At 39.7% G+C, this 21,132-nt stretch overlaps 1 protein-coding gene across 1 annotated transcript; it reads left to right on the forward strand.

Moving 5' to 3' along the window:
* The first annotated feature begins 5,312 nt into the window (after nucleotides 1–5,312).
* On the forward strand, nucleotides 5,313–20,020 carry csrnp1b (cysteine-serine-rich nuclear protein 1b). Its single transcript, XM_084398716.1, has 5 exons — nucleotides 5,313–5,627; nucleotides 12,912–13,114; nucleotides 15,474–15,733; nucleotides 15,828–16,124; nucleotides 16,786–20,020. Exons 2-5 carry the CDS (start codon nucleotides 12,931–12,933, stop codon nucleotides 17,746–17,748), a joined length of 1,704 nt encoding a protein of 567 aa, XP_084254842.1. The 5' UTR covers nucleotides 5,313–5,627; nucleotides 12,912–12,930; the 3' UTR covers nucleotides 17,749–20,020.
* The last annotated feature ends 1,112 nt before the right edge of the window (nucleotides 20,021–21,132 follow it).

The raw sequence follows: 21,132 nt of genomic DNA on the forward strand, positions 1-21,132 counted from the left end.
TTTAACTGCATCACTGCTGCACTGACCCCAAACATTTGTACGGTTGAGTGAGTTATTGAATTTGAATTTACATTTTGCCCCAATTATTGCTCATTATGTCAGTAAACTCAAATACAAAAATATATATGTTTTGCACATTACACTTATTGCATTTCAAACTGGAATCTCGCACGTTGCATATGTGTGTATCAAAATATACAAGGTTGCTAATGTGTAACATATTACCAGATTTTAAATGCTCAATATTTATTTGAAGAGCATGAGAGAAAGAATAAATAAAAAAAATGCTTCATCTAGCAAACACTGTAATAAAATTCTGTCGGCGTGTTACAAAAACTACAGAGAACAGAGACCATGACCACACACTGAGAGTATAGGCTTGTACTCTGTTGTTTTTAGCGAGATGTTGAACATTGATGAATGATCAGCGAGGAGATCAGACTTTTTTTTAACGCAGACAGATTTTTAACGCTGGTAGGGGGGGTCGGTCAGAGTCAGCCGCTTTCTGGGATCTACGGCCATTTTAATCCACTTGTCACTCATCATTAACCTTTGCAGCTTTAAATTCATGACCCTCTGTTCACTTTCTACTGTGTTCCTGTGTGAAGACGGGGGCTGCGTCGTGAAAGAGGTTTGTCTGAAGCATTACGCTATGAGAAATGAACCTGCTATTTGGTTCCTAATCATTAAAATGAACGTGCCACAACTTGTTACATCCCCTAACCTGTATTAAACTCACAAGAGTCTATTCTTAATATAACCCGACATCTTTCCTGCTCTAATCAGCAAATCATGATTGACTTAGTTTCTAACAAACGGCAAATCAATGTAAGCAATAGTAAATAAAATCCCTCCAGGACACGCATTAGTTTACAGCCTCGCAATGTAGCTAAGCAAACAAAGCCAGTTGAGTCTTTTTTTCTCTCTCTTTTTTTCTCCTTCTCAGCTGCCAAAGACTTGCACAGAGAGTCTGTGGAGGAGAAAAACACACATACACATTGAGGGCAGGGTCAGTATAATGAGTGCTTGTTGGGACTGAAAGGGACTATTGGAAACAGTGAGTATCTAGTCACGGTGCAGATGCAACTGAGAAAATACCAGCACAAGAACTGTTATCAGTGAACACCTATTTTATAGTCAGCTCAGAGTTTACAAATATAAAAAGTTTATTGAATAGGATTTTATTGTCACTAATTAAATCAATACATTGGGTTCTACACATAAAAGAAGCCAATACAATGATTTAACTCTTTCCATATATGAGATTTAAAGAAAGTTCTAATGTGAAAAACAAACAAACAGTTCTTTGTCTTTGCACCCCGTGACAGAGTTCCAGAGGGAAAACAGGCTTCACGTTTCTGAGCTTGTCTTTAGAGAGAGAGCGCGAGAGGGAGAAAACAAGTAAACTCTCCTTTAATGGGCATCTGATGATGTCATATCACTGGCTGGATCCGTGTGTCTCTGAGTGAGGCAGAAGCTCTGTGTAGTAATTGGTTGGCGGTGAGTTTGGGGGAAGGGTGTCTCCGCTCTCCTCCGCCTGCAGATTAACCCCTGTGTCTAACTCAGCTTTGGCTTCTCTGAGTCGGGTGTCTTTTTAATCTCCAATTGATATGCTTAATTACTCAAAAGAGTAACTGTATTGCTTCTGTAAAGCTTATTTTATGTGTTTTGTGTTGAGGACTTTTAGATTAGACATGTGCTACTGCTGTAGTGACCCGTCGAATTTGCTGCTCACCTGCTCAAAAGTTGTCTTAAAAATGATGTGTATAATCTGCTTCTTTTTATTCTGCTGCCAGCACACATCTTGTTGCTACTGGTGAGAATACAGGAAGACTGTAGGGTAATAATTGGCGTCCTACTAAATAGCAGATCCAGAAGTGCAGAATCAGCTCTTGTCTCATTCACAGGTGACCAGCTGCCCAGCTTTGTTTCTCCCCACCCCTTAGGGACAGCTGGGGCCATCAATCTGTTCCCAAAAAAACCTGCACTTCACCCTGACCCCTGACAACCCCTCTCTTTCTCAACACTCTCTTGAAGGCTTTGTCCTGAGAATCTATCACTGTATGTGCAAACTCTTTTCTAAAGGCATTTCTGAGATATGAAATATTTAAACTAACTTAAAGGGGTAGTTCACCCCCAAAAATGAAAGTTCTGACTTTCTTTATTCTGTGGAACACAAAAGGTCGACTTTTTATTGAATATCCTTGCCACTTTAGAGTCAATAAAAATGATCAAAAACTTGAGATGTCGAGCTTTTAAATACGTTTAAAAGCTTTTATTCAAAGCAACTTTTTTATCATTTGTTGGTTTCCCTGGGATTCGAACCCATACTTTTGTGTTGCTAGCGATACAGTGCTCTATTGTTTGAGCTATAGATGAAAAAGCACCATAAGAGTCATATATGACTCATGCACTATATTTCAAGTCATTTATGTAGCGGACAAACTGATACTGAAGTCATTATTCACTGATTATCAACCCCTCCAGTGGGCTGTTAACTGTTGCAAACAAATCATGGAATCAATGAGAAATGGTTCAGTCTGATTGATGAACAAATATTTCACAATGGGTTTATGAACTGAATCAGATTCACTAAAAACCTCAGACTTAAATATTGATCAGATTATATTGTTACTTCTCTCATGAACATGCAAGAACTAGAGGATTTTCAAGATTTTGAAAATTTTTATGATAATGATATGTCAGTTTTTATTTATTTATTTAATTGTATGCCTTGACAAAAGGGGATATTCTTAAAAAATCCAGTTTGGAACAACATGAAGTTGAATAAATATTGTCAGAATTGTCATTTGGGTGAACTTTTTAATTGGGTGAACTTTCCCTTTAAAACCTGAATGTGAGACTTCAATATACACTTGTTTTCTAACGTATGCTAACTAAGGAATATGAGGCCAGCTCAGTAATGTGTGATATACGAGTCGGTTCATGTGAGGTGCTCCCATGAACACGTGCAGCGATGGCTTTTTTTTTCCTCTCTGCAGATGGTAAGCATTGAGGGCCATTATTGTTCTCGATGTGGGGCGTCCTCTGCGGTAAAGTCTCTGGCACACTTTTAAAGACATAGTGGGTAATATATGCAGGCCTGAGCCAGTGGCCCTGGCAAAAGCATTCCCCTCCCCCTCCCGAGACTTCTTTTCTTGGAAGAGAAGACAAACATTTGTGAGTATCAGTGTTCATCCCCTCAACATTTTCCACTTTAGGAATTTGTGATGAGTTCTTTCATGTCCTGATCTTTTATCAATATTATTGCATGTAACAATAATGTCTTAATGTTGGAAGCACACTGAGTTTCTGTTTCTCTCTTTAACAAGTTTTCCAGCAAGACCACAACAAAAGACAACTTATGCCTTTAACAGATAAGTGGTTTTGCTGGCGAGAGGTTAATAGAGAAGTGACAAAGTATCAAAAGTCTGACTATCTAGATACGCCTGAACAGTGTCTAAAACATGAAAGCGACAGCCGAGTTAATCAGGAAGAGACTATCTACATTCCAGAGACTTTAACAAGCACTTCTTATGGGTTTGTTGTCTCAACACGTGCACTAAGTAATCCAACACTGATGAATCACACCAACAATTATAAGTAAACACCCTTTAGCAACATGAACACCGAATTACCCCTGTAAACAACAACATGAATTGAAAAAGTGATTTGAGCACAGCTTAGCCTAACAGTTTGATTTGTGTATTGCAGCAACAGCAGACCTGTGATTCTCAGCATGCCAACAGACCTGCGTATTTAGTTTTGGGATGGAGAAAGATAATGCTCTTTACAGGACCCCGAGGACCGAAGCCCTCTTAAATGAGATCCGTGATCGTATGTTCAGCCTGTACTCTGTACACAAACACTAGTTGTCTTTTGGTGGCTCCACCCAGACACATTGGCTGCATTTTACACCTGTGTTGACACTGGCAGCACTCCCTTTTTCTCTAGAAAAACGAAAGTTTACTCCACCTAAACACGAATGTGCTGCGTACCATTGTGATAAATCCTGCACTGGAATCCTGTGTCATTCAGGCGTGCGCAGTTAATGATGACAAGGCACTTGACACTGATGGTTTAGATAGAAGGAGACATGTTCAGCCATACCTGAAGTCACGTGACCCATCTTGAACTTGCCATCAACCCCAGCCTGACTTTTTTTTTTAAATAATTGCCAAATGTAAAAAATGACTTATTCAGTATGTCTGAGAGTTGTTTTCGTGTCAATACTGCACGTCTGCAACGATATGACCAATAAATAAGGCAATAGTATTACAAGTTTTTCTACTGAATGATGCAAGAGTATTACAGGATTTACTAAATTATGGAGAAGATTTATGAGTCATTAATTCAGTGGAGGCTGACTCAGGAAATAATGAATAATAACCAACCAGACAACATCAAACTGTGTATATTAATTTATTTGGCTATAATTCAGCAATATCACACTATCAAGAGTGCTGAATAAATATTAAAATATAGATAAAGTATATAATGTGTGTGTGTGTGTACTGTGTATGTAGCCTATATATAAATAAATAAATTAATAAATTACATTTCCTTAAAACATTGTAAGATATATTACATTTTATATATATATATATATATATATATATATATATATAATTTAGCAAAGGCACATTACATTTATCAAAAAGGCAGTATAAAGTATAGATTTATGAAGTTAATAAATATTTAAAAAAATTATATTAATAATAAATGCTGTTCTTTTAAAAAACGTTATTTTTATCAAAGATTCCTGAAAAAAAAAAAAAAAAAACTTTCCACAAAAATATTAACTGTGTTTATCAATAATAATAATAAATGTTTCTTTAGCACCAAATCAGCATATTAGAATGATTTCTGAAGGATCATGTGACACTGAAGACTGGAAAATTCAGCTTTGCCATCACAGGAATAAATTACGTTTTAAAATATATTGCAACTGAAACCAGTTATTTTAAATTGTAATAATATTTCACATTGTTACTGTTTTTACTATATTAATGATCAAATAAATGCAGCCTTGGTGAGATTAAGAGACTACTTTAAAAAACATTAAAAAACCTTAATCAAATTTCTGACCGTTACTGTATGTATGAATATACAGTATAAAACCATTGTAAACAGTACAATATCTTACAGTGTTTTAAGGAAATGTAATGTAGGCTACTACGGTATTTTGGCAGAACCACTATGGTTACCATAGTAAATTTTCTGGGTAATGAAAGATTTACTGTTTCCCATAACCCTCAGGTAGTTTGTGTTCCGGTCCTTTCTTTATCATGTTACTATAGTGATTTTGTGTCAGGATGCGAGCGCGCCAGGAGGAGTGTCGCTCCGCGCGGAAGGCAGGAAGCGGCGCGTGGGCAGTGTCACCGCCTGCGTCACACGCCAGGAGGGAGTTTTCCACTGACGAAAAGACTGCGCTGATCGGCGTCTGCTTCAGACAAGAGGAACAGCTTCAGCTGCTGCTTCAGTACGCCGAGCGCACAATAGCCACACGAACACAACGGGATCTATACACGCTCGATAAACGCTCGGTCGTGGCACTTGGATTATTACCGCTTCATATTTTTCTATATTGTGGTATAGCCTACTAATGCTGATCGGACACCTTATTGGTGAGTAGCGGAGGTCCGCGCTGTTATACACTGCACTTGTAATGTGTCTAATAGGCAAAGCTCGGTGCTGGAGTCCAGCCAGATAGTTTCAATGTTCTTTTGTCGGCCGGTGTAAACAGATAAAATGTGTTGTGTAACTATTTCAAGTAGCTAAAGCAGAGGAAATTGTTGTGTGCTGCCATGACATGGAAAAAACTAACTTAACTTTACATAATTTACCATTGTCTGGCGTTTTCAGTGTTAATGAATGTATAGCCTACGTTTTATTTTACTAATAAACTCATAAACGATTTATTATTTAAATCCTGATGCTTAAGTGGTTTAATGTTAAATGTATTGTTCGGAGTAAATATAAGCGTTTTCTCTGTCAGATTTTAAATGGCTGGGTTTGATTAATAGATAACTCTCATAAGCAGCTGTTGGCGGTTCTGATCGGATCCATTGGCAGAATTCCAGCATAGTGAACCGTGTGTGTGTGTGTGTGTGTGTGTGTGTCCGATAAGTCGTAATTGCTGGTTTGGATCTGTGTTCATGTGTTGAGTGCATTCCCCGTTCACGTTTGTAGTGCTGGTGTGTCTTCTGAAGCGCGAGCGACTCCTTAAGGTGCCACACCGCATCATTTCAATAGTGTGCCTGCAGAATCAGATCTGCGCTCAGCCTCATATGCTCTTCCAGTCCTCAGTGACGTCACCGGGGGGTGCATGCGAGGCTGAATGCAGGTCTGAGGGAGACCTTACTTGATCCGAACGAAACTTCAGTTTGTTGACCAATGTAAATATATTTAATATTTGGTTTTATCACTTTTAGCAAAGATCCATATTCACAAATGTAAATAATCCTTTTTACACCTAGCTACATTCTGTCACTGTTAAAACCAATATATAAATCAGTCCCCTGGCTTTTTTGTTACTTAAATAATTTAATATTCGATGTTATTTTTTAATATTGTAGGCTATATGACAGAAGCTCAAAAAGTCGCAAAAAAAAGTCCCAGACGCTTTTCAGTAATTCGCTGATTGCTGTGATTGACATCAGTCAATCACGAGAGAAACAATCACTGACACGTTGTGCACGGCGTGATTGGAATAACTGACGGGAATTAATGTTCTCATTTCACACGGGTTTGTTAGTTGCTAACTTGTTACACAGTTTGTTATTTGCATATTCATTGGCTTCTTTTGTGAGATAATTCACAGTCCCTGTCTGTAAGCAGGTTGAATGTTTGAAAAGGGAAGTTATTGCGTTCACTTATGAGCTTTATGTAAACTTCAGTTCAAGTGTCTCGGTATATTGTTAAAATACCAACCAGCAGCACTTGTTATCATCTTATTTGTGTTTTTGTGCCTTTTTCGTAAATTTGAGGCGATTGTGAGCAAATGTTGAGCGAGTCGTGGTCGGTCTTTCGCGCGACTTTGTTTGTGGGTAGGCTACACTTAATACGCAATCGTGTATAGCATATATATCACCTACATGCTCGCGTTTATATCTTAATTGACCTAAGTACGTTTTTTGTTTTAATATGTGTTTGTCACTCAAGTGGTCCACTGGTCACACGTGAATTGTTTTCTATGACACAACAGTGTTGTTTTGAATTGGAGTGCACGCTAAACTTATCAAAAAGGACCCATAAAAGATAAGCATTATTTGTAAGTACTTCTGGGTTGATGAGGTGCGAACTTAGACGTGTAGCGTGGTCTGTGAAATCAGCCCTTGTCTGGGTAGTTTCCTTCCCTCTTTTCAAATGAGTCTTCACATGTCCCATTTAAACCAGACATACTTTTTTTTTTTTTTAACCGAGATGATGTAGGCATCATTAGTGTATATGTATATCACAACATGTCATCTTTTTTTATTAAGCTCCCACCCACAGACTGGGTGTTACTATTTGAGCTAGTTCAGTCAGTGTGTGGCTTTTGTGCACGGGTATTGGGGGAGGTGGAGGTCCTGATGTCTCAAAAACAGAGAAGCAGAGGGATCCCATCTGTTTTGTCACTCTGAAGCATTCCTCCCAGCTTGTGAGGTACCAGTGTGCGCCCCAGACATGAGCCGCTGACCCCTGAGCTCCTCCACCCTAGACACTCATGCTCTCCCTTGAGAGTCTTAAGAGACTGGTAAAGATGGCTGATATTTGTTTAGCCACCATTAAGTTATTCATGCTGATGACTTCTCAGGGAAGCTACACTTTGCACACTGTTGGAAGTTTGCATTTCGGATATTGATGCAAATTGTTCCCTGTTCAATGGAAATATCTCCTTTCAGTTTTGGCAATTTCCTGAGCGGTCATATTTTCCACTCGTTGACTTAAAACGTGAGGAACGATTCGCTCATAACTGTTAAATAACTTTCAGAGGGTGTTTTGAGATGGCTTATTTTGTCATTCCTCTTAATAATCTAAGTCAGGGATTTCCAGTGTTTTAGATGAGACAAACCTCCAAATATGATCATACTCATGTGAGGAAACCCATTCTAAAATTAAAAAGGCTTCATGTCTAAAGACTGTGAAAAAGTAGTTTAAATATAAATTAGGATTTACTTTTTTTTTTAAATGTATTTAAATCTTTTATTTATTAATTATTTGTAATCACTTTTTTTTTTTTTTTTTCAAAGATTTATTTTTACTTAATTCTTTTTCTCTAAACTTTTCCACGGACCCCAGTTTGAAAACCACCCGAAAACCAACTAAGTCAGAATTATTGTCCAGTTATTTAGATACTAAATATCACTTTGGATATCAGTAAAGTAAACTTGTAATCTGCAGCCCAATATGTGGTGTTTAAATCTGGTTTTCTCTGCATATTTCAAATTAGGAAATGCATAGTGTGAGTCCATACTATGCTTAAATCTTCATCTCCACCATAATAACATGTCCCATCAGGTGTTTTTATAGATGTTTTTTCTGTGAGGTGATTCCTCTTGGGTAATAGTGGTCTGGACTACACAGACACATCTGGGATAGATAGAATGTGTCGCCGTGCCAGAGGAGAATTCCTGTGGGCTGGAGACATTGCATTATTTATATGTTTAAAGTTCTCGCCCGCTACCCTCCTCCCACATCGGTGCACACTCCTATTTGGGATGAATGTGTACTCTGCATGGGTTGAAGCTCAGGAACAGAATGTCTCTGGCGTAGTTGAACATCTAGAGTGATCGGGACAGCACACGGCTCCCTCCTGCCCCTGCCTGCAGTTCTTCAGAGCTGGCCAGCAGGGGGAGCGTTTTCTTTTATTCTGGTGAAATTGTGGAATCTGGTTTTGATTCCAGTTATCTTGCAAGTGATTTTACAACATCTTTAGCAGCCAGGTTTTATAGCCACACTTTTGTATATTTTTAGATAGTTTAGATGAGGTACATTATTATCTGGATGGATGCCGTGAGCTGCAGGGGAAGTCAGCTCTCTTGCATAAGATGAGGATGGGATTCCACTGTTTGCAGTTCAGACAGGCTGCTTCATAGTGTTGGCTGTTTTTAATTTTTTTTGGAAGCAGGAAGCTGGAAGCTTTTTTTGTTTAACTCATGCTATACGTTCAACTGCAGTGAGCCCGCCGACAGCAGATTTAAAGATTTCAGCAATCTGCTGCTTTTGTGGCCATTCTCGCTTTCTGTGCGAGATTTATATCCGCCGTTCTTGGTGACAACAGCATTGAGAATTCCTCATCAGTGAACTGCCTTTATTGGAATGGCAGTCCTGCATAATTTATGCTCCAGTGCGAATGTCTCACCTGCTCTGAAAGTCTGGGATACCTCGGCGGTGACAGCTTTTGCTTGGATGCGAAATCCAGACCTGCTCTGTGGCGGATTTATGGGTGGATGGTGCGTTTTGACTTCTCGTTTTTCATTTGTGAGATTCTTGCTCGTATTTCTAGTCTCTGCTGATGTTGGAGTGCAACAGGACAAGCTCCAGATTGACCTACAGCTGAGCCCCCCGCATCCCCTCCTCTCTTGTTCCTGGGATTAGCTCGTCGTCATTGTTTCTGCCCGTTAAGCAAGATTAACAAATCAATGTGTCAGGTAGTCTGCAGTCAAGAGACAATGACCCACTTCTAACACCCAGGTTTTGCACTCTCTCTCCCCCTCTATCTCCACATCTCCCGTGCCGTCCCCCCCCCTCTCCTCACTGTCCAGAGTCCTTCATTAAAACTCCTCTGCTTGGTAGGCATTCATGCCGTCCTCAGGGAATTCTCTCTTTTTTTCTCTGGCAATTGAGGAGTAGAGTAGTGATGATGGTTGAATGTGAAGATAAGTGTCTGAGACTCTGATAAGAACGAGGGTGTGGTGAGCACCGGATACCGCGTTCAGGTGGTTTCTTGTACAAACTAAAAGTGAGTGGATTGCATCTAGAAATGTGACAGCCAATTTACTAGTCAAATGAGCAGATGAGGATGAATTCTTTGTTGTTTTGCAGCCTTCTCCAATTGAGTGATGAGAGTCAAGTGTCAAGTTCTCTGCGATTATATATAAAAACTAAGTTTTTCCTGCCAAGGTTTGTGCTTGTTTCAAATCAAGACGTAGCATGTAAGGGTTCACGCTCCCTGCGCTGGCTCTGTTTACATGCAAATGAGGACAGATCTGGACACATACTGTTTGCAATAAAAATAGATTATGTCCTTAGCCTGTACTGCCGTTTTCAGGCAAGTCAGCTGTTTGCGGTTTCATTTGTCCATTTAAAACCCGTGTCTGAGTATTAACACGTGGCACAAACTATTGCATAACTTTCCAACTGTTTGGCTTGTAGAGTTCCTCTAGTCAAGGTTCAAGCATTGTTTGCTTTCAGCCGGTGTTGCACGAGCAGATAAGTTTGACTCATGGAAGATATTGTACGGTTCAGATGCAGATAAGACTCACCTTGTGCTTCCTGGCAGCGACATTTGGCAGCCGAGGAGACGCGGCTGAATGTGCAGACGGCACAGACTCACCCCGATGTCTGGCACATTCACGACGGCAGCACTAATGTGTGAAGCGCACATGATGCACAGAGAGAGAAAGAGAAGTTCAGCTTGTAAACAGAGCAACTTGTGGGAAATGGAAGTCTACACAATCTTGTCTGAAGATTAGGGACACACCAATATCGATAAATCACCAGTATGTAAAATTCTACACTATTCTGTACTGTGCTTCATATAAATTAAAAATAAAACTAAAATCAATTTAAAGTGAATTTAGGCATCACATCATTATAATGTGTAAAAAAAAAAAAACATTTTCAATTTGCTAAAGATTTATCAGCGTTAAATTAGTGTTATTAAAGAATAACTTAAAATGAGAGGTGATGGCAAAGGTAATATAATTGTAAAAATAGTGGCAATTAGCATGCACAATTAATTATTCAACTGTCAATATTAAATAAATGCACACGCATATACATGCAATATGTACATATTGTAAAGTCCAACATATAATACATAACATATAATTAGAAAATATCTAATGTTGGTTATATCGTGCATCCTGAGGGAAAATTAGGCCAAATGAAACATTAGTCAATGTATTGTTACGCAAATGCGTCGTTGACTGCTAACACTCAAAGTCAAAGTGCTCAATTTGAACTCAACCCAAAAAGTATTTGTACACTTTAGTAAAGTTAAGTTCCAAGGGTTGATTATTAGACGAATAGCAGACTATTGAGTCATATTGTGTTAGTCACACGCTCTTTATTTTTTTGTCGATGACACACCATAGACCAACATCATGAGATGTATAATCTGCCAGTCACGACCATCTGTCAATTTTTCTCTGAAGTGGCTGTCTTGCTGGGAACAAGCCTTATTATGAAACACTTATTTACTGCTCATCACTTCTAGGGAAAAAATTGCCGTGTTTTAGTGTAGTTATCATAGGATATAACTCCAGATTTGACTTATGACGACTGGCTGTCACATCTCAAGTAAAAAAAAAAATTCCGCTTCACTCAAGCAGCAGTAAAAACTATCTCTAAATCAAACCTTTTCCTTCCTTCCTTCCCCACTTCCTTCCTTCCATTCTGCCTGTATCAGCACGAATGTGTCTGAGCTGTGGAGTGCAGCGAGAGGCCGAGACTGAGGTGAACTAGCTGACCGAGGTTCATCTCAGGGCGGAGAAACAAACGAGTCCACAGCCGCCAGTATCAAATTATGGTTTTGTGTAAACGCCGCTGCACTGCACCGGCTCTGACCCTTAAAAGCTGATGGGCACCGGCTAGACTCTTCCTGCCAAAGGATTGATTGCTTTTATTGCCCAATAAGCAACCTCTCCACGGGAGCAGCGACAAATGCAGCCTAGTCTTACATAAACACGTTTACTGTGCCAAGCTGTACACACATTTACTACGGAGTCTCATATAATGCATTTAGCAGCTGTGTAAAGTGTAATTGCCGCTACTGGCCCAGTGATGTGTGCTTTTTGAGTGGGGTAACCGAAATTTACCCTCCTCACTAATGTGGCTATGTAATCAACCCCCGTCCCAATCAATGTATTTGTCTATGCGATTGGATTTGGAAGTGGGTGAAGGGTCTGGTAATTGTTGACTTGCACCGGAGGGACGTGATTGATTACTTCCTGTTTTCCTGGCCACTCAGAGGCAGCATAAAGCGCCGTCAGCTGCTTGTTTGGAGTGTAATGCTCATAGCCTGTATTTAAAAACCTCACTGGACATTTAACTGCTATTAGGACAATAAGAACGCTACACTGGCTGATAACATCTAAGCACTTCTTGCGATATAGGAACAATTCATAGCAAAACAAATTAGCTGTTGGTCGAAGCCAGATTGCTTGGAATTGCAACTTTAATTTTTGCCCCTTTGGTTACGTCTACACTAATCCAGATACTCTTGAAATTGCATCTGTTCTCTGCGTTTTGGCCTTCCATCCACGCTGAGATTCGCGTTGTAGTGTGGACTGTGAAAATTTAAGCATTTGTAAACGATGACACGTTTAGTCATGTGACATACCTTACCCGTATGTCCTGCTATGTGATTTTCACTTTCACAGTGTTACTAAAGATAAATGCTACTTTGTACAATCTTCATTTTACATTCTTGCAAAGATGAGAATTTATTTGCAATTGCTGTTCTGCGGCAAAACATGAGGGCAATTGATTTTTAGACCAAACATGAAATGGGACCGGTAAATTGTGAGATTTTGCTAATAAAATGATTGTGCCATAAGAATAGTGTGAGAACTTTATTATGTCTGGTCTCTTATCATCTTAGTGAGCTTTTATTAGGTGGAACTTGGAATCTTTTGGAATATGCTAGTGTGAATGGAGTTTTCCTCCTATAATGCTTTTCTGTCTTTGCTTGTTTCCCACAGATCACCAAACGCTAGCGCCATGAGCGGGGTTCTCAAGAGGAAGTACGAGGAGGTGGAGGAGGACCCATGCTACTCTTCCTCCTCACCTTCCTCTCTCTCCTCCTCCGCCTACTCCGAATGGGACTCGGATGGGGAGAGCTGCTACTCCGACACCCTGGATTCAACCCCCAGCAACCCCAGCTCCCCAGCAACGTCCTTAAACAGTGAGTTTCCCCTTGATCGAATCATTTATTCTCTGATTAGGGTGGATGGTCAAACTCCCATTTCCATGGCTCTTTATTCATGCATAAGGTCTGCAGGGCTTATCTCAGCCTTTCTGTGTCCTACCTGATAAGGTGTTATTGAGATACAGGATTAATTGCATGGATGCAGCTAATTACACAGGATGTTTTGATGCATGCCACATTCACCAGGTCACCTCCTGCAGGCCGTTCATCCAGGTTTTTGGGGTGAGTCAGGGAAGGGAAAGCAAACAGTTGTGAGTTTCCCAGGATGGCTGGGCAGGAAGCCAGTGAGTGTGCCATGTGACGGAGGGAGGCAGAATGAACGCAGAGCTTTGTCTGAGCACCGGGCATGAACCCAGAACAGGTGCTGAGAAAGACCGAAGGGGCACGGAGCAGGAAGACAGGCATGAAGAGAAGAGGAAGGGAAACGATATGGCTGTCTGCTTGTGTTTATGAAACAAAGTCAGAGAATAGAGCTCAGTCAGGTTAGACGGCATATTTAATTTAATGTGAATTGAAACTAAGCCGTGAGCGGCAGACATATAATAGCTTTCAAATGGACAGCAAGATTTTTGTTTTGAACAGAACCCTCTTATATCACCAAGGCTGCAAATTTTTATTTGGTGTAAAAACAGTAATAATATGAAATATTGTTAAAATTCTAATGTAATTTATTCCTGTGATGGAAAAGCTGAATTTTCAGCATAATTACTCCAGTCTTCAGTGTCACATGATCCTTCAGAAATCATTCTAATATGTTGATTTGGTGGTTTTAAACAGAATTTTTTTTTTTTTTTTTTTTCTTCATCAATGCTCAAAGCAGTTTTGGTGTGACGCATTTTTTCAGGTTTCTTTGATGAATAGATAGCTGACCCTAAACTTTTGAACAGTAGTGTACAGTCTGTTCAGTAGCTTGCGCATGACTAATATATTCACAACCCATGTTATTTTGGATGCGTTTTCAGAGTTGCATAATGATTGGCACCAACACACTTAACAGTACAAACCACTGAACACTCTGTTTGTCTATCCCTCACCGCCTACTTTTCATTCACTTAAAATAAACCATGCTGTCTACCCTGACTAATATCCATATATTATCAGTTTCAGCATTATTAGATGAAGTCTCCAGAATCTGACTCCTTGCATAACTGAGAGCTTGTTTACTCTAATTCATAAGATCACCAATATCAACTTGATAATGCATAAAGCTGCTCTGTTCTTTTAACATGTCATTGTTTCTGAGGTGCTGCTGCCGCCTATCAGGTTCATGTGAGACCACGCTGTACTTTTAGACTTGTCCATCAGATCTTTTCTGTTAGATGAACAAAACATATTTGCACAGGCTTCTAGATAGGCTTGTGTGAGTTTGAGTTCCCACCATTGCAAGTCTAATATAAACCAGCTGTGGGGACAGTGAGATCCATCCCCTCCATTCCCTTCAGATAACAATCAGTCAGCTTCAGGCCCTGAGGGAAAATGAGCTTCTCTCTCACAGAGTTTAACAATTCAACATTAAATATTCTTGTGCAAAGGATATGGGATTTACAATTAAAAAAATATGGTGGTGTTGTTTCAAGAAGAATTTCCTCCCTTTGAAATGCTTTCGACCACTGACGTTGACTGATTTTTGACTGGTTGTAGGAAGGAAAGTGTGGACAGATGGCCTGTCTTATGTAAAGATGGAGTGTATTTTATTTTAATGTCTTGAGTGCCCTCTCCACTTCCAGAAACCTCAAACCTCTAGATCATCCAGCCGCTGGGTTGTGATTTTGAACGCTTTGCTCCTCCTGCACATTTCAGCGCCAAAGGGGAAATTCCTGGGTGGATTGTTTGTCAGACACGAGCAAAGAGGAATACAGTTGTCTTTGCATGTGTCTGGATTTGATCAAACTATTAGCTGAACTATTTGCACATCTGTTCTTATGTTGATTCGTGAAATATATTTTGTATAGTGTAGTATGATGGAATGATTGTAGCTCTGGCATTTACAATATGCTAATTTGCTATGTGTGGACTGCCATCTAGTGGCGATGTAGTGCACTCGCAACAATGTTAATGTGATCTTGATGTTTACACAAGAGACTCCAAGTCTTCCCATTAGGCTTGGCACACTTCCTACTCAAATACTCCCAATGAGATACTAGGAACAGAACTTTCTTTTTTCCACCACTCTCTCAGACATGTGCTCTTAATTTTCATTTAAGGAATTTCAAGCATAAATTCCTGTGAATGTTTCACCCGCTGTTTTCCACTTAATGTTTTCTTTTCAAGTCCACCACAAGCTGGAACGTCTTATATATATCCTCTCTTTCTTTCTGTCCTTCTTTTTTTCCAGCCACATCTATCCTGAAGAAAGCCAAGCGCACACGGCGAGGCAACGTGCAGTTTGACCAGGTTACGGTGTTCTTCTTCCCTCGCTGCCAGGGCTTCACCAGCGTGCCCAGCCGGGGAGGTTGCACCCTTGGCATGGTGCAGAGACACAGCGCGCAGCGCCGCTACACGTTAGCCGAGTTTGCCATAGCACAGCGCCACCTACGGCGAGAGAAACTCAAAAACCGAATGAGGGAGGAGAAACTGGAAGCTCTTAAGCTGAAGGTAGCGATTTAAATTTTCACACATTGAGGTCAAACAAACTGTATTTAAATCCAAACATCATCATAATCATGTAAATATCTTTTTCTTGTGGCAGCTTACCAAAAATGGTACCCAAGTGTCCGAAGAGGCTGAAAGGTTGACTGTCGATGACATCCCCGAGGATGAAATCGACGTCAGCGGAGTGAATTTGGATGATGGCTCCTTCCTTCATCCTTACCCATCTAAGAGAAGGCATGCCATCCTCAAAGCCGCCGGCATCAAAAAAATCGATAAAGAGGAGAAGCGCCAACTGCATGAGCTGCGTACATCGAGAGAAGACTGCGGATGTGATTGCCAGGGCTTCTGCGAGCCGGAGAGCTGCAGCTGTAGTTTGGCTGGGATCAAATGTCAGGTGAGCGCTTGAGTCTCGACAGACTTCCTTGAGAACACAAGGTTATCCGTAATATTTACAGGTATCATTCCTGTTGTCCCAACTGGAGAGAATGTGCCAATTGTCTAAATTCGTTGCATACAATATCATTTAAAATTGTGGGGTCAGTAATTTCGTTTTCTTTGAAAAGACAAAAACGTAAATCTTTTTTTAAATAAAATAACTTTCCATTCATCAAATAATCCTGAAAAAGATGTATTACGGGTTTCACCAAATAAAGCAGCACTGAACTCCATATTAGAGTCATTTCACATGACTGAAGACTGGACTAATGGCTGATCACAGAAACATGACATTTTAATATATATTACGATAGTAAAAGTTATTTTAAATGGTAAAATTTCACAATATTACAGTTTCCATTGTATTTTTGATCAAATAAATGAGACTTTTTTTGAAAATATAACACAATCTTCCCAACCCCAGACTTTTGAATGGTAGTGAGTGTATATAATACACAAAAAATTAATTATTTTATAAGTAAGTCTTTTTAAAAATGTACTTAATATTTTAAATGTATATTTTATGAGAGTTAAAAAAGTTTATAACATATGTATTTGTATTCTAAAATATCATTTATATATTCTTTAATATATTAATGTAATGTTTCCTGGCTTTACAGATGGACCACTCATCCTTTCCATGCGGCTGCACTAAAGACGGCTGTGGAAACACGCAGGGCCGCATCGAGTTCAACTCCAGCCGAGTTCAGACCCACTACATCCACACCATCATGAAGCTGGAGCTGGAGAAGCGTTTGGAGGAGCACACGCCGGAGACCGAGTCACCGTCTGAGAATCGGCCAGACTGCAGTTCCCCCAGCCGTCCAGCAGAGAGCAGCACCACGCCAGAGACGCCCACGTTTCACTTCAGCTCGGAGCTAGTGTCTGCGGGAGAGAACAGCTGCAGCAGCGACATGACCGATTCATCCAGCTCTTCAGGCCAGAGCGAGGACTCCGAATCCGCCGGGAACGCTCGGAGCGAGCAGTCGCCTCTAGACGTCGACGAAAACGGACTTACGAGAATCCTAAGCTTTAGTGACGCGGACAATGAGGACTGTTCTGTCAGGGAGTGTAACAACAACTGCGACTACCAGCAGAAAAAGAGCGAGTCGATGGGCTACGGCATCTTCAGCGCGGCGGACGACAAGCTCAGCGCGCCACAAACGGACAACAGCCGCACGGCCATGTCTGAGCTCTTAGACGAGAACGCAAATCAAGGTATCGCTCTATTCCACAATGGCTCCGTCCCTCACACGCCCTCACCATCCATCGATCACTCCGCCAGCTACATGGACCTGAGCCTGTCGTCCGAGTCGGACCTGGAGTTCTTCGACGGCTTTCCTTGTCTGGGACCGAGCTCGCTGTACAACTCCCTGAAGGAGTACGAGCACATGGACAACTTCTTTCAGTTCCAGTTGCCTACTTACCCTAGCCTTCCGCAGGCGGCCGACCCGGGAACTTGTCTCCTGGAGTCTCTGATCGGCTTGTCAGATTCTGTCCCAGAACCTCCGGCCACCTTCACGGACAATCAAATGCTAGAAGACGCCATGAAGCTGTCAGTGATGGAGTCTGTAAAAGTCTAATGAGGGCTCTTGTATGATCACTGTACAAATGAACTATGGGATTGTAAATGAATGCCATTTTGTTTTGTTTAGTTTTTTTTCTTTATTTTATGAATGGAGACCCTCCATCCCAGGATATCAATATTTGCATTATCTGCCTTTATGATGTTAGCGAAGCATTAAGTTATTATAACAATCTTTATTATCATTATTGCCATCGCAGTGGCAGCTAACATTTCAGTTCAAAAACGAGTCTGGCCGACTGATTTTTGAATACTTGTACATATGGCCAGGAAGGTGAAGAACTTCTCACCCACATTGGTGGTATTATCATCAACATTTACCATTATTATTATTATTATTATTGCGAAGGTTATTTATATGAATTGAGAAGGGGCACCAATGGGAGTCATAATGCTGATTATGTATCTCAGGGACTTTTTCTAGCTTTCAGAAGCAATGCATTTTGACCATCGCTGTTGTTATTTGGCGTTTTCTGAGAATTTCCACCTAAACAAACAGCATTTAAACGGCCTCTTTTGGAGGGCCTTCTGTCTCGGTCGCTTTTTCGACTCGAGTTGGTGGTCTGTACTTTTGTTTGCAAAGCTAGAGGAAGGACTCCTGTTCCACAAAACGGCTCCTTGGGATTTTCTAACGGTACACAAATCCCCCAGAGGCTCCTCAGTTAGCACTTTATCTGTGAAAAAAAAACGAACCAATCAGAGAGCAGATGGGTCGGCCTCACGCCTGCCCCGTTGTCTCTGAATCTGAGATTGTTTTCATGCCATTTTATGGTGTTGGATCATCAGCACAAGGTGGAGAAAAGTGAGCGATTTCCTTTTAATTTATTTTATACGCCGCAGATATCGCGTAATATATGATCATGATATCTGTCGACCATTACTTCGAATGGCTTTTATTTATTCTTACCGAGTTATTTATTTAGTTTTTCTCCGAATGCCAGCTGAATATTATCTGAGCCACACTGTGCTCTGGAGAAGTGGAAATAATGCAACTTGTTCACGTTTCCCACCTACATTAACCTGTGTGAAGCACATCTTTATGTTTCAGCTGTGGAGGAAGGGCACCAACTGCAAAGTATTTAATAATCTATTCTATTACTATGAAGTAACACTTTCAGTTAAATTATTTCACGTTTAGCATTTCAGCATTAGGACTATTTCGTATTTATTCATGGTTTGGGCAATAAAGAGAACAATGTGTTTAACAAAAGAAAGGTTAGTGTTTGTGCCTGTTAACACGAGGAGCCACTGTTTCCTGTCTAATGAACTTCTATATAACCTACCTATTGATTACAAATCAGAGTAATGTGACCGCCGATAACGTTGCCTATCATATAGAGAATTAACATTTTGTAACTGTAGATTTCAGAGAATTCTAATCTGTTTATTGACAAATTATTTTATTAAGAAATGAAATCCACATTGTTCTTCAAATATTGAAACATTTGTAATATATAAATAGAGCTAAATCTATGCTTGGAGAAAAGAAAAGAAAAAAAAAGTGTTCTGGACAGGCATAAAGTTGGTGTTTACTACGATGTAACTACCTAAACGAATTTACCAAGCTCCATTTGATTGTACTCCGACGGGTCGGTTGAACCCAAACGACAACACGAATTGTGGGTATACATTTAGGCCTAGTAGTTTCAAAAACGTTTTGTTGATTAAAACCTGCATATATTATGCACTATCATGTTATGCAAATTTGTGTTGCCCATATCGTTTCCACTTCACAGTGAAGACGTTTTAAGTTTGTATGTTTCTGAATGAGCTTTGAGGAAATGAATCGATGTACATATCTGACCATCTGTCGGCACGTCGTTATTTGACCCGACAGGAGCGTTTGCATGCAAGACCCGTTCATTTGTCTCAGTACTACATGCTTTTAGAGCAAAAAATGCACAATCAGAAATGTACTTGCTTTATTTTTGCCTTCACGTGCTGTTCTTGAAGCTGATTAGGATGTGGGCACGGCTTCATTCATTTGAGTCCCTTGTAAAGATGTATCACCTCATCGCAATGAAATGGAAATGATTGGTATTTATTAGTCATGATTGATGTATGTTTTGATCTCTGATGCTTTTCAAAGTGTTTCTTACTTCTGCCTTTTTGTTGTATATATTTTCTGCTTCAGTGAAACTAAAGACAAAACCAAGCAGTTCTTTTATATTATATATTTTCACGCTTAACAGTTTAAAGCTATTCATTTCATTCAAGTCATTTGACAGTAGTTTGTCCCTACAAAATAAAAGTCCAGCTTTTTCATACAACTGCCATTGTTTGTCGTCTTTTGTGCATGTGAGTGCATGGGTGAAAATATTCATATTGTATTTTTATATAAAAAAAAACAACACAGATACCTATTATTTTAAATAAGTTGAGTACAATCCCTTAACGGTCAATCTTTGAAATTTTGCAAACACATTTGTCAACATGAACTAACATTGAAAAACACTTCAAAGGCATTTAATCTTAGTTCATGTTCTTTTTAACGTTTATTAATACATTATTAAAATCAAAAGTTGCCTATCTGTTTATAGCTGACCTGAGTTAACATGAACTAACAATGTTACATTGTATTTTTTATTAACAAATGTTAACAAAGATTAACAAATATAGTAATTGCTCATTGTTAGTTAATATTAGTTAACGAACTAATTGGACCTTCTTGTAAAGTGTTACCATAAATAATACAAAAAAACATTGAAACCAAAACCAAGATTTTCATTTTGCCTTAAAGCTTAAAAATAAATACTAAAATACTTTATTCCTTTCCTCATAAGGGGGGGGGGGGAAACTAAACTTTTTATAATTTGGGTGGATTCCTAGCTGACGAAATTAGAGATCAAAAATAATAATAGCATAGCACCTGTAATTTTCTGTAATTTTCATTCAAAATAAAGTGATTAAAAACCAAAAATAAAAAACGAAATTAAATGTGATTTAATAAACCACATTAGTAGCTTACCTATAAACAATGGGATGAGGCCACGCTCATGTAGGGTAGACTGAGTACATTTGGGACTTGTGTTCAATTGTGTACAGTTGAAACGTAGGCCTACGTGCAGGAAGCCCGACCAGTGATTTTTGCTCCACTCTTTGCTCTTTCTATCTCGCATATGGATACCAGAGATAGACTGTGGCATATTACAGGCCAAGAAAACACTGATGTAGTAAAAGTAACAGTCCAAATGGAAAACATCAAAAAAGTTCACAACTAAAATCACAAGATGTCAGGACGAGGGGAATAGTCCAGGCGTTTTAAGCCAAAATGGGGGTCAACCGTGAACAAATTGCAACAGAATCAAACTCAACTGATTTTGTATCCTCAATATGTCCTGAGTAAGGGAAAAAAAGCCCCGAAGAATCCCATTAGGGGAAA

Source organism: Rutilus rutilus (assembly GCF_951802725.1).
Source record: "Rutilus rutilus genome assembly, chromosome: 24".
In the NCBI taxonomy this organism is placed as follows: Eukaryota; Metazoa; Chordata; class Actinopteri; order Cypriniformes; family Leuciscidae; genus Rutilus; species Rutilus rutilus.